Source organism: Humulus lupulus, chromosome X, assembly GCF_963169125.1.
Source record: "Humulus lupulus chromosome X, drHumLupu1.1, whole genome shotgun sequence".
NCBI classification, from domain to species: Eukaryota; Viridiplantae; Streptophyta; class Magnoliopsida; order Rosales; family Cannabaceae; genus Humulus; species Humulus lupulus.
In genome coordinates, this window is record NC_084802.1 from 68,896,538 (window position 1) to 68,915,244 (window position 18,707).

Here is an 18,707-nt window from a genome sequence, read left to right on the forward strand (position 1 = left end):
TGTTGATGCCCAGGCATTGATTGGAGCTTCAGCCATGTGATGAAGAGATGCTCAACGTGGTGGTGGTGGAGAAGCTATTGGGCTTGGGCCCAAATGAGCTTTTAATTTCATAAATGCCAATTTCCTTAGCTTTCTCCAAAAATTACTACTTTTCTCTTATTTTTCTTGCTTTTTCCAAGAGCAAAAATTGCAACAAATCCTCTACAAAAATCAACATAAATTAAATTAAAACTAAATATTTTCAATAATAAAATACACAACAAAAGTTCCATGAAAATATTAATTAAAATTTAATTTACTTAAACATTTAAGCTCAAAATTGCATCTTTTTACTCATAACTTAACAATATTAATTTTAAATAATTAAACTATAACATTTTACAACAAAATAACTATAAAAACACACAAAAATCTATAAAATTAAAATAAGACTAATAAATTCAAAATTAATTAAAAACTTAATAAATCAATTAAAAACTCAAGAATTAAGCAACAATTAGCACATAAAAAGTGGTAAAATAACTCTATTTTGTAGAGTTATCACACCCCCAAACTTAATATTTTGCTAGCCCTCGAGCAAAAGAAAAATTAAAAACACACATTTTTTTTTTAATTGGTGATATCTAATGATTTAGTCAAAAATTATATAATGGAAATAATTCAAAGAAAATCACAAATAAAAGTAAAGCTTATGTAATTAATTTGAAAAGTTAAAATTGTTTTCAAAATAGATATTTAACATATAAACACAAAAACATCAAATCATCATGTGAACATTTAAACAAGCTTATGCAAACAAAAATAAATTAAATCTCAAGAGATAATTAAGCAAATTCTAATATTTTTCAATTTTTTTTTTTTTAGAGATTTAAAGAATTTAATGTTTAAATAAACTTTATCAAAATACCACAATAATTCAAATGGAATAGAAAAGTGTCATATAATGAAAAATATATATTTAAACAAAACTAACTTAAAAATTAAAAGTAGAGCTTAATAATTATTTATATTTTTCTAAGAACTAAGAACAATTTCAATCATAATTCTTATCATTTAAAAAAAATGAATATCACCAATATTTTTTTCAAACAAAACAAAGAAAATGTTTTTTTTTTAATTTTATAACAAATGAAAAACACATAAAAACAAAAAGAAAAACAAATAATTTTTTTTTTTTTTTGAATTTTACAACAAATGAAAAACATGCCTAAACACAAAGAAAACACACATAAACACCAAGAAAAACACATACACAATACCCACAAACTTAAATGAAACATTGTCCTCAATGTTTAATAAAATAGAAAAAAAATTAAGAAATACTCCCTTTGATGAATGCTTCATTGATTTAGCTCTTTTGTTCTCTTCTCTTCTTTTCTTTTTGGGCAAGAAGTTTCCTTCAAGCTTTTTGGAATTTGAAAAACATGAAACAAAAAACACACAACAACAAGTGAAATATAAAATGAAACATTAAAAGTATGGGTTGCCTCCCACAAAGCGCTTTAGTTTATAGTCTTTTAGCTCGACTAAATTTTTTTTTTTTTTCAACCTACACCCAATCGATGGTGTAAAATTTCATTAGTAGGGTGAGTTATGACTTTGATGCAAATGCCATAAATAATAATTAATAACATCACACCTACAAGAAAGTTAGAAATATACAATTTTAATGGAATTTCAATAAAATAAGAAAATTGCATATTTATATTAGACTCCTTTTCATTTTGAGTAAATATACAAATTTGTTCATTTATGGGCTCTTGAAATATAATTATATCTTTTTCATTTTCCTTATGAGCCTTGAAAATTATTTCATCCAACTCTTTTGTTTCATTAGGGGGTTGGATGCATATTACAAGTTCTTCAACAACTTCATTCTCCTTTTCATTTTCAATTTGACTAATTGGATTGAGAATGGGTTGGTTGGGGTAAACTTGTTTTTCCGACTCTATAACAGTTGCAAGATGTCCTACTATTGTTTCAATTTTTGAGATTGACTGAGATTGGGCTAGTAAAATTTGGTAGGTTGATTGCATAAACTGTTGTAGGGTATCCTCTAAAGATTGGCTCGTTTCTTGTTCAATGAGATATGATAGGTCGGATTGGGCATGACTTTGATTAGGTATGTTGAATTTATGCCCTATTGGAGATTGGGTATGACTCCATGAAAAATTTGGATTATAGGTGGGGGCAAATGGGATATCAAATGATTCATGCATATCATACATATTATTAGTTTCTCCATAATTTAAATTTGAATGCTCATAATAGTTGTACTCAGAATTCCAACTATAATTAAAATGATCCATATGGAAGAAACTAAATGACAATTTTTTTTTTAAAGATGACAATTAAGGGAAAAAAAATAACAAGAAAATAAAAATTAAGAGAACAAAAAAACAATGTTAAGAAATGAAAACAAGAGCTAGGACAAGATTTAAGTTCCTTTTTTTTTTTTTTTTAGAATATATATATTTTTTTCAAGTATATTTTTTTTCACAATAAAATGATAAAGGATAAAGAGAAATAAGGCAAAATTAAACAAGATTATCCAAATTTAAGCAAGAGTAGGGAGGCATAGTATGCCATCAACCATAACAAAAATAAGGTAAAAATTAGGAGGCACAAGTGCCATCAACTAAAACATAAGATAAAATACTAGGAGGCAAAATTGCCATCAACTAGTAACTTGCGGAAAAAATAAAAAATTACAACTAGATAAATAAACAAAATTATAACAAAATTAGGAGGCACAAGTGCCATCAACTATAAAAATTAAAAAGATAGATAGGAGGCACAAGTGTCGTCGACTAAAAAAAAACAATAAATATAAATATATAAGTATATATATAATTTTTTTAAGGGTGGTAGAACTGTCCCAAATTTTCTTTTTATCTTTTTTTTTTTTATAGATTTTATATATATATATATATATATTTTTAGTTTTTTTTAAGTGCAAAAATTAAAATAACTAGTAGAAGAATTTACTAACCTTGAGATAAATTTCATTTCTTTTCTCTTGCAACTTCCCGGCAACGGCGCCAAAAACTTGATGGACCCAAAACGGGTATGTTTTAAATATTTATACTCGCAAGCGCACGAATCGTATATATAGAATAGTGATCGTAAGCAAGGATGTAGAACCCAAAGGAGTTGTCTAAAATCGAAAATGAAACTATTTTAAATCAAAAATAATAAATTCTAACCTAGCTCCAAAGATTGATGAGTTTTAATATTATGAACATGAAATAAAAGATTGAAAAATAAAGCTATTTAAGAGAATAAAAATAAAGCAATAATGAGTTGAAAATAAGTGTTAAAAGAAAAGATTATTAAGATACTAGAATCCACAAAATGTAAGTTTAATAATATTTATTAGTATATTGATTCCCAAGTTTTAGTGATAGTTAAAATAATTTAAACTATCATTTTCCAAAAAGATTTATAATTTCAAGCACAAATTTCTTATAAAAAGATAGGATTTTTCTTCACTTTTCAAAATTATAATTTCAAAGCATTTAGTGTAAATCAATCTAATGAAATAACAAATAAATCAATGAACATTATTTATAAGGCAAAACATAATATTTTTGTTCTAAGCATGGATGTGTACAATTTAATGACACATCTTACACAAAGAATATTATGTATTTGCACTAATGAAGAACAAAGTTTAAATATGTGCTAACAATCCAAAATACATGATATTTAAGATGAAAGAAGATATTTGAAGAAGAAAATTCCATAAACTTTGTTGCACAAAAAGGGAAATCAACATACAAAATAAATACTATCTAGTTACAAAATGTTTCATCATCACCTTAATAATCTTATGAAGATTATAAACTCATAACTAGAATAGAAAATACAAACAAAAAAATTACAAACATAGATAGGAAAATTTGGAGGGGAAACCCCCAAATTTTTCCTCTAAAAATACATAGAAAAAAATAAAAAGAAGAAGAAGATGAAGAGAATTGAGAGGTTTTTGAAAGTGTAGAAATTATGGTATAGTAACCTCTCTAAGAATGGACACCCTAAATGGTCTTCAAAACTCCCTATTTATAGCCACAAATGAGGTATTAAAATAATCAATTCAAATTAATTAAATTGATTAAATTAATTTAATTAATTATAATATGGTAAATAGAGGTAAATTATAGGGTGTAATAATTATGTTTTGGGGTAAAATATGTATAAAGTGGGGTAAAAAGTGGCATTTTTAAATAAAGAGAAGAGTACAAAAGCAAGCTTTTGTTGGGCTCAAGACAAATAAAGGGGCTGGTGGTGCACTGGCGTGGGCTGGCATTTGGGATTGTGGCTGATGGCTTTGGGTGCTTTGGTGGTGTGAGGCATGATGTGCTGAGTGCTTTGGTGGAGTGTTGATGCCCAGGCATTGATTGGAGCTTCAGCCATGTGATGAAGAGATGCTCAACGTGGTGGTGGTGGAGAAGCTATTGGGCTTGGGCCCAAATGAGCTTTTAATTTCATAAATGCCAATTTCCTTAGCTTTCTCCAAAAATTACTACTTTTCTCTTATTTTTCTTGCTTTTTCCAAGAGCAAAAATTGCAACAAATCCTCTACAAAAATCAACATAAATTAAATTAAAACTAAATATTTTCAATAATAAAATACACAACAAAATTTCCATGAAAATATTAATTAAAATTTAATTTACTTAAACATTTAAGCTCAAAATTGCATCTTTTTACTCATAACTTAACAATATTAATTTTAAATAATTAAACTATAACATTTTACAACAAAATAACTATAAAAACACACAAAAATCTATAAAATTAAAATAAGACTAATAAATTCAAAATTAATTAAAAACTTAATAAATCAATTAAAAACTCAAGAATTAAGCAACAATTAGCACATAAAAAGTGGTAAAATAACTCTATTTTGTAGAGTTATCACAGTTCTTTGAACATGTGGTTGACTAGTCGTTGGTAGGTCGCACCAGCGTTTTTCAAACCGAAGGGATTTACTTTGCAGTACAGCCCTGTATCTGTTCAAAAGCTAGTGTGATCCTCATCAGGTGGATGCATACTGATTTGATTGTACCCAGAGTATGTGTCCATGAATGATAAAATCTCATGCCCTGATGTAGCATCGACCAGCTGGTCGATCCTTGGAAGTGGGAAACAATCCTTCAAGCAGGCTATATTAAGGTCTGTAAAATCCACGCTCGTCCTCCACTTTCCATTCGGCTTAGGAACTAGTACGGGATTAGAGACCCAAGATGGATAAAATGCTACCCTTATGAATCCATTTTCTTTCAGCTTCTCGACTTCATCTTTTAGAGCCTTTGATCTGTCTTTGTCGAGAAGCCTTCATTTTTGTTGTACTGGGGGAAAGTTTTTGTTTATATTTAAGACATGGTTGATCACCGCTGGGTTTATCCCAACCATATCTTTATGCGACCAGGAAAACACCACCTGGTTCTCCTTCAAAAATTCCACCAGTTTATTTTTTGTTGTTGTCTCTAAGTTTTTACCGACTTTCACAACCCTGGTCGGATTTGCTTCTTATAATTGGACCTCCTCAAGGTCCTCCACAGGTCCAACATTTTCTTCAAAATCCCCAAAGCGAGGATCTAAGTCTCTATCCTCAACACCCTATTTGGTGACTTGTTCACTTGATTGGGCTTGTGCTTCATTTACTAACATCAACCTTTTCTCGAATTTTTCCCTCGATCCGCCTCTCTTTGCCTTGGTGATCGAGGAATTATAACAGTCCCGCGCTTCTCGCTGGTTTCCCAACACGCATCCCACTCCTGTGTCGGTTGGAAACTCCATGGCTAAGTGCCAGACCGAGGTCACGGCTCGCAGGTCGAATAAAATAGGCCTTCCAATCACCACATTGTATGCAGAAGGAAAATCAACTACTATGAAAGTAACGAGTAATGTCATGTTCGCAGGTGCAGCCCCTGCTGTGATTGGAAGCCTGATCGACCCAGTTGGTGCGAGCCCTTCGCCGAAAAAACAATAAATGGTCTGGTTGCATGGTTCCAAATCTTGCATTGATAGTTTCATTCTCTCCAGTGAAGATTTATACAAAATGTTGACTGAGCTTCCTGTATCTACTAACACCCGCTTGACCATCATATTGGTGATCTAAACATCCATGACCAGAGGATCTGAATGAGGAAATTGAACATGTTGAGTGTCAAGCTCAGAGAAGGTTATTAATTCTTCTTCTGTTCGAGCTTTTTTGGGAGTTTTCTCCTCTACGTTCAACATTTCAATATCTTGGTCGTGACGTAAGGTTCGGGCATAGCTTTCCCTTGCCTTCCCACTATCACTTGCTATGTGTGGTCCTCTGCAGATGGTCAGCAATGTACCAGCAACTGGAGCTAGCTGTAAAGGGGGTGAGTGTTGGCGTACAGGTGCCTGCTCGTTGGCTCCTTGAGCCTCTCGCTAAGAACTTCCAGTTGCTCACACATACCTCCTCAGGTGTCCTTGTTTAATAAGGAACTCAATCTCATCCTTAAGTTGATTGCACTCATTGGTGTCATGGGCATAGTCGTTATGAAAACGAAAAAACTTGGTACTATCTCGTTTAGAGATATCTTTCCTGATTGGGGTTGGTTGCCTGAAGGGAACAGTTGTGTGAGTGACTTGGTACACTTCTTCTCGGCTATCGACTAGGGCCATATAATTGGTGAACCTCGGCTCATATCTATTTTGTTTCGGGCGCTTGCTATTGGATGTTGTCGGCTCGTGGTTCGCTCTTTTCCCCCCATTCTTCCCATTATTTTTGTTGTTGCCATTGGTCTTCCTAGACTCATTGGCGGCTTTGGCGGGAGATTCTTTTGGGCCCTGGTTGTCTGTAGGAGACTTCCATTCATTGGCAATGGCCTCCTCGAGCTTGATGTACCTGTATGCTTGATTCAGAAATTCCTGAGTACTCTTGACTCCATTCTTCTGCAAACTGTTCCAAAGAGATGAGTGGCGTCGCACCCCAGCAGTAAGAGCCATCATCTTTTCTTCATCTCCAACCGTCTTGGCCCCCGCAGCTGCTCTCATGAATCGTTGGACAGACCCTTTTAGGGTTTCTCCTTCCTTCAGGCATATCTCAACCAGCTGATTGGCCTCAGTCGGATGTACTCGACCAGCATAGAACTGTCCATAGAACTCCTTTACGAAAATTTTCCAAAAGACTATATTGGCCGGAGGGAATTTAAAGAACCACTCCTGAGCCATTTCGGATAGAGTTGCCAGAAAAATTATGCACCGAGCATCGTATGACATCTTCTGGATGTCCATCTGTAAGTTTGTTAACATGAGATACAAGATCTTCTAATCCAGTGAAGTTTGGCAAGACCGGCATTTTGAACTTGCTTGGAGTCTTTGCCATTGCGATTCTTTGCACAAATGGAGTGCCCTTTCTCCAATCAAATTCATTATGAGATGTCCGGTTCCCAACTAGTTGCTAGACGGCCTGATTTAAAGCATCGAGCTGGGCCTGTACGGCATCTGGTACTTTTAGGCTTTCTTGCTAATCCTTAGAAATTTGTTAGACCCAACTAATTATTTATAAACTAACTTTCCAATTAATTTATTTAATTAAAACTAACTTTTAATTAAATAAAATTTTTTGTTATCTTTTTAATTTAGTTGAATTTAAATAATTAAAGAATAAAATTCAAATAATTATTTAAACTTAAGATAAAATCTCAACCAACTAAAATATATTTTATTTTTCTAATAAAAATAAAATAAGATAATTAAACTTTTAAATTCAAACAATTTAAAATATTAATTAAATAAAAGATTAATTGCTCAAAAATAAGATCTAGCTTTGGGCACCAAGATTAGTGCCCTAGACCACTAGGGCCGGCGGCACCATGGGAGCCAAGGGCTCAGGTTGGTGGGTGCTGCAGGCAGTGAGCACGACACCTGGGGTGCGCATGGGCTGCAGTGGCGCATGCAGTAAGCGGTTGGGATGGGACACGCCTGTGCATGTTGCGCAAGGGATGCGACAAGCGAGCAGGGCGCAGGGCTTGGGAGGCCTAGGGCGCACACGACAACAGGGAGGCTCGGGCTGGACACTCGGGTGCGTAGGCAGGCGCAGGGGCTCCTGGAGGTTCAGTGTGCGTGGTGCTTAGGAGCTGCAATTCGGGCTAGTGTGTGTGGCTAGGGCTCAGGCCATAGGCTTGGAACCTTTTTTCTTCTTTGTGTTCAGATTTTTAAAATACATATTTCAAAAATAAAATTTTACAAAAATCCTATGCCCTTTATGGCTTACACAAGACCTAGAAAATCAAATTCCTAACCCAATAACACCATATAATTAACGATCCATCATGCAACCATACATTCAAAAAAACATATCAATCCATTCAATATACATATCAACATACATATAACAAATGCAAGAAACTCACACAACATTTAATATATATATATATATGTAGACTACTCTCGTACCAATTGTTGGTATTAAAAGAGCAAATCAAAGATACGCAACGAGGAATTGACCAGTTTTAATAATTATTAATACCAGCCAAGATTATATACACACACACACACACACACACACACACACACATATATATTAAATCACATACAATCAGATTAGAGATTACCTCTTGTAGCCTATCAAGTGTCCTCGAATCTTTTTTTTATAAAATCAACGATCTTCCTCTCCAAGTTCTGAAAGGTCACACCTTGATCTTCCAGACCAATCCTCAAACACACAAGGACGTGTGTGGGCACGTATGATTCAAAATGTTGATTTATAACTCTCTAGATGTACTCAACACATGAGATCTAGAGAAGTTTGATAGAGAGAAGATATATTAGATAGTTTTTTAGGTTTAGGAAAAACTATTGCTTTCTTTTTCAGAGAGAAAGTCTGACAGTCTATGAAAAACAACTCTTGAAAAATATCGATTTTTTTGTAGGCTTATAAAGATAATTAACTAATTTAATCAATCTTTATTTTATTAAAATAAAATTGATCAGTTATAACCTTATTTAATTTAAATCATATTAAAAAATAATAATTAAATAAAAAAATTATTTGAAATTCAAAATTCAAATCCAAGTGATAGAAAATCCCTGTGTGTCGACCACACCATTAGGGTTATCCCTAATTTTCTCATTTGTTTATTTAATTGATATTTAAGACAATATATTTATCCCAAAATAAATATGAGTTAATTCAAAATTAACTTTATCTTAAAATATTTGTTTTACGTAAATAAATAAATATCTTATTCTAAATAAGATAATTATTAATTTCTCTTTATATATTAATCCAAACAAGATTAATATTAATTTTAACCTATAGTTTTGCAAAATAAAAACTATATAGTTAAATAATTTATTAACTCATAATTAATCAATTGCCTATAATTATCACATAATTATTTCCCTGCCCTGAAAAATTAATTCATTTGCAATTAAGTCATTCTCTCTACAAATATTTATTTTGACATCCTTGCCCATGACAATGCAGGACAGATGTGATTTGGGGACCATGGATCTATAATATGAAGCTCCAATAAACCAGATTATTAATTAAATTCTTTATTCCAATAATCTTACTTATTAATTCCACGATTACTCTATTATAAATATAGAATTGCACTCTAAGTATTTATCTAATTATATTTACAAAGTTTTCTCTTATAGTCCATCGATATAATCAATAAATGCAGTTTTGTCCTCCATTTATTGGTTTGTTAATTAGAGCTGGTCAAAATTACCGTCTCACCCTTCTAATTACCTCTTGATCCTTAAGTATCATTAATTCACTAGCGAATAATTATAATTATAATTAAATTATAGATTTGAGCTCAATAACTATTAAGTTCTAAACTTAACCATCAAGGGACCAATATTTGATCCGTTAGGAAAGTATGAATTCCATTATTGTAATTCATGTTCCCATCTATTCATGATATTGAATCTCCAAAACAAAAGTCATTAACCTCATTATACTAAGAAACATTAACGAGTGAATCAAAATATCCAATAAACACAAACAGAAGTTCATAAGTACTCATGATTTAGACTGATCTACAAATGATCATCTATTATGATAAGAGTCAAATCTTTATGTCAAACGACAAGTTTATAAAGATAATTAATTCTTATTAGCCCTGTCATATATAATCTCTATGATATACAACACCTTTACTAAGATTTCTATCCACATCAGTAATTTGAATCTAGATCACTTGTATCTCGTATGCTTAGGAAACCGTAATAGTAACCATTAATTAAAGATTCCATACTTTAATATGCAACTGACTATTTTCTTCATTATATATGATCTTAATTCTCTCGTACTAATACAAGATCATATTCTCACGAATGAATAAGAATTTTTCTTGATATTATCATATAATTAATTCAAACATTAATTATAACATTCAAACATAATAAAATTGTACTTTTATTTAAATCAATAAAATATCTTTACATGCTTTTAGGGCATTAATCCTAACATTATTTACTTGATATTGATGGATATCCTCTATTTTGGTTGTGACTAGGGTACCGCTAGGGCTCGGAAGGGGAACGCGCTCGAGGGTCATTTCTATTTATCCAGTGCTTGGACTAGAGGTAAGAAAATTGGACCCTGGGTTATGATTAGGGCTCGAACCTCTGTGAATGAGCATGATTATGATTATGTGTGTGATTGTTTGATTAAACATGCTTGAGTGCTCTGTATTTGGATAATTGTTAAATGATTTATGCTTGTCTGTATTATCTGATTGAAAGGCTTGACTTATACATCAAGGGCGGCAATAATGTGCTGAGCGTAGGCCGAAAGACTTGACTTATAAGTCAAGGGCAACAATAGCGCACTAAGCGTAGGCCGAAAGGCTTGACTTATAAGTCAAGGGCGACAATAGTGTGCTGAGCGCAAACCGATATGGTTAGGCATATCCAGGAGCATGGTATACGCTTTACCGACCCTATGGTCGCTTGGAAAATAAAGCGCCAAGTACGCTTGGCCAGCCCTAAGGCTAGTTATATAGAGAATAGGGAAACATTCCTCGGGATGACTCTACAATCACTTATCTAGGGCAACGAGCCCCAGGGTGCTCTACAGTCACTTATCTAAAGCAGGGGGCCCTAGTGTGACTCTATAGTCACTTATCTGGATTGAATGCATGCATGAGTATGATTATTATTGCTAGACATGCTAATTATGATTCTGTAATATGTTATTAACTGCTTGTGAGCTTGTTTAAGTTTTCTTGCTGAGCCTTGGCTCGCGGGTGCTATGTGCTGCGGGTAAGGAAAAATGGAAACTGGACCAACCATGAATTGGAGAGCTTCGATGGCATCGTGTACATATGCAGCTTACTCGACCACCACGACCAGGGATTCACAGAGGAACTAGGGTCGAACCCTAATTTTGTTGCTTAGGTCAGTCAGTTGTATTCTTTTGAATTGTAAATGATCTTTAACGTTTTATTCTGGAATCCCGTATGTAATCTTAAACTTTTCAATGAAGTGATTACTTCTTTTGATCAAATTTTTTAACCCTAACTTGATAATTACCTTTAGTCTAGCACTATTTAAAAACACACAGTGTAACGATCTTGACTATCCAAGACATTACAAACGTACTCTTCCATGCCATGACTAACCACACCAGTCAGATCTTCTCATGAACGCCAAATTTACAACGGCTGACCATCCAGAGAGAACAAACCATGACAAAAGACAAGACTCCAACTTCAATAACACAAAGAATTAGTAAAGTACTGCTAACCAATCGTATACTTAGTCCATATGGAATCCTAATAATACATTCCCCCTTAAAGTTGAGTGTGACCTCTACACCCATCAGTTTATTTTTGTTTGCTACATTTCAGAAATAATTTGTGCACCAAATGGCTGGTGCTTCCGTGTTGTCTTACTTCACTGATGAGGCAGCCAGGTTGACCGAATCCATAAAAAAAACATCATCGACATCCTACAACTAAAAATCACATCCTTTACACCTGAAGTTGCGCTCACACTCCAGTTGCCATGGCTAAAACTCACACCTCTCTTCTATCTCTCTTTATCCTTTTTCTCTTTACCTTCCTATTGACCCCGACCCAACAACAATCCCATGGAGAAGAAGAAGAAAACACACTAGTAGACGATCCCATTTCCCGCTTCCGAAACTACCTGCGAATCAACACGGCCCATCCATCCCCAGATTACTCCTCCGCCGTCTCCTACCTCCTTTCCCAGGCCATTTCCCTCGGCCTCCAATCCCGAACCTTCGAGTTCTCCCCCAACAAGCCTCTCCTCCTCCTCACATGGTGGGGCTCCGACCCTTCTATTCCTTCTATCCTCTTCAACTCCCACCTCGACTCCGTCCCCGCCGAGCCCTCTAAATGGACCCACCCACCATTCTCCGCCGTCAAGACCCCAGACGGAAGAATCTTCGCCCGTGGAGCCCAGGACGACAAGTGCATCGGGATGCAGTACCTCGAGGCCATTCGCAATCTCAAGGTCAAGGATTTCCAACCCACTCGAACCGTACACTTGTCGTATGTCCCCGACGAGGAGATCGGAGGGTTTGAGGGCGCGGCCAGGTTCACGGCGTCGCAAGAATTCAGGGATTTGAATTTGGGTTTCGCCATGGACGAAGGTCAGGCCAATCCGGGGGATTCTTTTAGAGTTTTTCACTCGGATAGGTCGCCTTGGGAGTTGGTGATCAAGGCGAAGGGAACGCCAGGGCACGGGTCGAGGATGTACGATAACAGCGCCATGGAAAATTTGATGAGGAGCATGGAGATTATGAGCCGGTTCAGGGAGAGCCAGTTCGATGAGGTCAAAGCCGGTCGAGCTTCCAACTCGGAAGTTATTTCGGTTAATCCTGTTTATTTGAAATCTGGGATCCCTTCTCCGACTGTGAGTTCCATATGTATATGTCCATTTATAGGTTTATGCATATATATTTATATGACTTCAGAAAGTGAAATTAGCAAAGAGTAATGATATATATATGCACCCCCAAATATACACCAAAAAATATTGTACACAGTAATTTGCCAATTTAATATAACTAATCATATTTATTAAAACTGTAACACAGTTTATAGTAATATTTGAGTATCATTACTCAATTAGTAAAATAACAAACTTAGTGAACAGTAAAGTAGTTTTGCAACTAAAAATTTGTACAGATGAAAGTTTTTGTTAAGGTAATTCTGCTAGAAATGGGTCTATTCTTTTACCCCTCTTAAACAGTGATTTAGGCTAATGAGGTTGTGTCAAAAGTCAAAACTCTCATGTATTCAGTGAGAAATTATTGGAATTAGATTTTTGGTGGTGTTGAACATGGTCAAGAAAATTTGATTTGCTAAGAGGTTTAAAACATGGGTATTTTACTAAATGTAACCCGTATTATGTTGTTGGTTATTGAAATTTGTAGCTTGGATTTTTGTTCAGGGATTTGTAATGAATATGCAACCTTCAGAGGCAGAAGCTGGGTTTGACCTGAGAATGCCTCCTACAGCAGACCCAGATCTTATAAAGAAAAGAATTGCGGAGGAATGGGCGCCAGCTGTGAGGAACATGACCTACGAGGTGAATAAATGTGTTTTTGTGTTTACTGATTTGCAGTAATGGATATATATAAACATTAGAATTTTTTAAGACAGAGGAATTAGCAGAAGGGCTCTGAGAGAAAGTCAAATTTTGGGTAGCAACTTGGGTTTATCAAGCTAAATTTTTTGAAGCCTTATATTTTCGTGATCTTAGCAGAGAATGGACAACTTTCCTGTATTGAGAATAATTGCGGGTTTTGTGTTACTTGTTTCTCTTCTATCTTGTGTTTGTGTTTGCTCTTTATATGTTTAAATGTTTACGTTGCTGATTGTTACCATGGTTTTCCGGGCTCCTAATAAATTTGGGAGGAGGTCATGTGACCTTTGTCTCTTTTAAAAAAAAATAAAAACATGGTTTTATACACTTTATTTATTTATTTGAAAAGAAACGTCTTTGTATTAATAACGTGAAAAAATATTGCTTGAAACATGAAACCATAAATAGTAAAACAATAATAAACAGGTGAGCCTATCTTATTACAGAAAAGTTGCCCATTCCCTTTACGTGTAGTTTTGTCTCTTTCATGGTAGTTCAGGAAAGCATCACTGGCTGAAATCTTACGTAAGAGTTTGTTGGTAAATTTCAATTCCATCAATGTATCTGGCGTTATTCTAAATATTATAAAGTAGCCATGATTATAAGGCTTTTCAAGTATATATATGTATATTTATTTATTTATACTCGTGTGTGTGCATACATACATGTGTAAATTTTCCTTATTGGGAGCTGCGTTTTGTTTTCGAAATAAAGAAATACAATGTTGAAGTTGAATAGGTAGTGGTGGCTTTCCTGTAATTGTTGCTAGTCTTATTTTTCTTGATTTCACACGTTCTCCATTTGATGGGCTATATTTGATCTAGCAACTGTGTGCTATTATCTTTTTACCGCTTGAATTTGTATTATTCATGCTCTTTCCAACATTTTAATGCGGATTACTTTGTAGCTAACATGTCATTAATCTAAAAAGAGTTTAGCGAGGCAACAAACATTAGCCGAGCCATTTCTAATAGATGCAGTTAATATACTATTTTTAACTTACAAAAAATCATCCCATACAGGTGGTTTGTGTCATGTTAAGTTTGTTTAACCAGTATGTGGACATCGTGCTTTTGATATTTATGTAGTAACTACTCTTTCAGTCTTGACTCGAAGGTATTACATTATTTTCATTGCTAGCAGCTTTAGGTAGCATAAGTGAGGAAGTGCTGATGATGAACTTTATATGCATGCAGATTCGTGAGAAAGGGCCTATTAGAGACTCCCACGGTCGCCCATTAATGACATTGACAAATGATTCCAATCCCTGGTGGCCTGTTTTCAAAGAAGCTATTGCTGCAGTTGGAGGGAAACTTTCAAAGCCTGAAATATTGTCTTCAACTACAGATGCCCGATACCTTAGACAGTTGGGAGTTCCTGTTGTTGGATTCTCACCAATGATAAATACTCCCATCTTGCTACATGATCATAATGAGGTCTGACAATTTCTTGATCTACTTTTGTATCTGTTTGTTGCTTAGTTCTTTTCTCATTCCCTGAAATTATCCTGCAGTTCTTGAAAGATACTGTATATCTGAGGGGTATAGAGGTATACGAATCAATAATCAGCACATTGAGTTCTTTCCTGGAAGCATCTCAATAAGTGATCTTGTTATTCAGTTGTGAGGAGCTATGCATGATCATCGGTACGGGTAATTGCGACTATGTTTTGTATTCTTGTTTCAAGTATTGTTCTATACTTTATATTATTATTTATTAATTCATTTGGTAATAAACACGGTGGCTTGCAGCTTTACCTAGGCCTTATTGTTATTATTATTATTATCATCTGGAAAGCCTTGTTATATAGGGAGTACTAGATTGATTCCTTCTCACTGTAATTTGAAATCCTACTTACGCTTTGCAGTTTTCAAGTGAAGGAGCAGCAACGTGTATATATGATGGGTATGAAAACTCAATTACCTTTAATACATAGCTCGTTTGTGCAGATGAATGTACTATTACAATAATAATGTCTGCCTCAGATTAGGATTTTCGTAGCTTCTAGAAACTACTGGATTAAAATTATTTTGCTGATGAAATTTGTCAATTTGAAGAAGAGTATAGGTTTCTTTGTAATCTAAATGCAAGTTGTATTTGTGTTACCTTGATTAAAATGAAAGTAAAAATGAACTTGAAAACTAGTACATTGATTTTAATTGCAAGGTAATATGTTCAAAATTTTAACCTTTATTCAATTTTTATTTGTGGAAAAAAAATTTATTGGTTTCTTCCCCATTGGCAGTTCATCTTCATTTTGATTTTCCTACTGCATCATAAACATTATGTGAAATCTCAACATTGGGTAGATTAGTAACAATAACAACTTCTTTGCATTATTCCTCATATTAATCCAAAGGTGTTTCTTTTAAAAAAAAAAAAAGATTAGTAACAATAACAACTTTGATTTGTTCTGTTATACTTCATTATATTCATAATTGTATTCGGACTCTTTGACGTCAAATTTGATCTCTTGTGTGTATTTTTCACAATATTAATACAGAGAATTTTTTTTTAAAGAAAAAGAACAATAACAAATGCCCTATATTATTTATTTATTTTTAGAGAAAACAGCAATAGTATTATTTAATAACAGAGAAAATTAAATAACAGTGAATTAGGGTGCTGGAAACGTGCACCCCAAAAATTAAAACAAAACAGGAAAAAAAAAATGAAAACAATTTTCCCGCTAACAACAGACAGAAAAGAATAGGAAAAACAGCCAGACTCTGTTAAGGTAGTAGGGATAAATCTTGCTGGGATCTTTATTTGACTTGCTGAATTTACAATCTTCCAAGCATTCGAGTGGCTTGGTTCTCTCCAAGATTAACCTAGACAACAAATTCTCTAGCTCCCTCCCTCATGAGCTAGGCTCATCAATATATACAATGTAAAAAATAGGAAAAGGAGAAAATGTCTACTTTTTCTTCTTCCATCAGCCATGAAATATATGAATTTATATAGATGAATACAACCCTAACTTTCCCTAACAATCTCCCTTCATCAAAGAGAATCATTCCCTTTAAGGAAAGTTTGACATTTGGCCATTTATTAAGAAATACAAAATTGGGTAATTACTCCTAAGCTAACCAACACTCCTTGAGTTGGTGCATATATATTAATCATGTCCAACATGCTTGCAAAGAAATTAAAGTTTTGCCCGATCAAGACAAATCAATTTTCCTATCAAACACTGATATTGACCTCTATCAACAAGTGCTCCTTTCTCCCTTCCTAGCATGGAGTTAATTCCATAGGGGTATTTAATGGCTTGCAACCAGTCATTCTTGTTTCTTTCAAGAAACCTAGGATGTATTTTTGTTGAGACACTACAATGCCTTTCTTAGATCTAGCAATTTCCATCCAAGAAAGTAATCTATGTTGTCCAAGGTCTCTATTCTTGAACTCAGATGACTGACTTTTCTTTGGTTTGTTCATTTCTTCATTATCATCATTTCCTGTGAAAATAATATCATCTACATACACGATCGTTATTTCAATCTTTCCTTCAATTGAAGTCTTCATGAACAATGTGTGGTTTGCATTTCCTTGTGAAAAGCCTTGTTTTTTTAATCTTGTGAACCTCTCAATCCAAACTCTTGGAGATTGTTTAAGCCAATATAAAGATTTTTTTTAGCTTGCAAATATTCTTGCAAAACTTGTCATTGAACCTAGGAGGAGCTTCCATATACACCTTATAGATCATCATTTAAGAAATTTTTGACATCCAACTGATTCAATGACCATTTCAGGTTTACTGCAAGTGATAGCAATACCTTCATTGTATTTAGCTTGGCAACTAGAAAGAATGTTTCACAGTAATCAATGCCATAAGTTTGTGTAAAACCTTTAGAAACCAGTCGAGCTTTGTTTCTTTCAAGAGAACCATCTGAGTTGTATTTTATTGTGAACATCCATTTGCATCAAACTAGGGTCTTTTCGTTTTGAGGGTTGATTTCCTAAGCTTGTTTTTTTTTTTCCAAGGCTCTCATTTCTTTAAGAACTGAGGGACTTCTAGAGTTTCCTATATATATTTTTTTGAAATAACCTCACACGACAATTTAGAGGTAAATGTCTGAAAAGATGGAGACAAACTCTAATAGGACAAAATTATGCAAAAGATGTTTAGTGCAAGCACTAGTTACTTTCCTGAGGGAAATTGGCATTTCTAGTACGGATGTTCATCAAATTGCCCGTACCGCACCACATCGCATCAAAATTTACAGTTTGGAATTCTTCGTGGTACAGTTGTGGTTTGTATTTTTGTCAAATCATGTAGTGCAGTTTGTAGTTTTTAATTTTATAAATGTAGTTCAAACATGTCCGCACCACATCGTTGTATATATATTAATTTTTTTTATATATTTTTTCAATTTAACCATATTTGAACTTAATGCATTTATATATATAATGTACACAATATTGAAAAATTATTATATTTCATAAAATACTAATACATATTCTACTTCAACTTAAAAATATTCACCCTTAATCAAAACATTTATTTCCATATCACATTTTTTCTTTGTTATTGGATTGTTGTATTTTTATTGTTTTGCTAAAAGTTTATTAGTTTGTTGTATATTTATTATTTTGTCGAACTCTCTTTAGTTATGAGTTTTATTATGAACCTTTATTCATTATAATATTTAATTGTTAAATTATTTGGAGAAATGTATAAACTGCCTATACCACATCGCAAATGTGGTGCACTTTATGCAGTTTGAGGTCTATGCGGTGTGAGTTGCAATTTGAAAAATTACTCAAACCGAATATGAGGTGTGGTTCAAAAAATTAGCAAAAACCTGCACCGTCCGCACCACAAACACCCCTAATTTCTAATTTCTAGAGTTCATACTAGGACTAGAATTAAAATGAGAGTTACCTAATTGATCTTTAACTTCTTGGTTTGGGTTTGGTTCAGATTCTTGGCTATACTTTGAGTGTTCGATTCCTTTCCCCGTATGGGTATTTCCTCACATTCGGTTACCATCTTGTCTCGTACATATCTCTTCTTCTCTTAGAGTTTCATCATGCAATGACACAAGTATTTGATCTCTATTTTCATTAGTTGAGACATTATTATGAAT

General features: G+C 33.7%; 1 protein-coding gene across 2 annotated transcripts; it reads left to right on the forward strand.

The window, feature by feature from the left end:
• The first annotated feature begins 11,848 nt into the window (after positions 1 to 11,848).
• LOC133805071 (uncharacterized) lies at positions 11,849 to 15,764 on the forward strand. Of its 2 annotated transcripts, none has more exons than XM_062243172.1 (5): positions 11,849 to 12,882; positions 13,423 to 13,560; positions 14,814 to 15,053; positions 15,131 to 15,269; positions 15,485 to 15,764. In XM_062243172.1, exons 1-4 carry the CDS (start codon positions 12,007 to 12,009, stop codon positions 15,218 to 15,220), a joined length of 1,344 nt encoding a protein of 447 aa, XP_062099156.1. In that variant the 5' UTR covers positions 11,849 to 12,006; the 3' UTR covers positions 15,221 to 15,269; positions 15,485 to 15,764. The 2 variants fall into 2 exon arrangements, with proteins under 2 accessions (XP_062099156.1, XP_062099155.1); XM_062243171.1 differs by having other exon boundaries at positions 11,850 to 12,882; positions 15,131 to 15,263.
• The last annotated feature ends 2,943 nt before the right edge of the window (positions 15,765 to 18,707 follow it).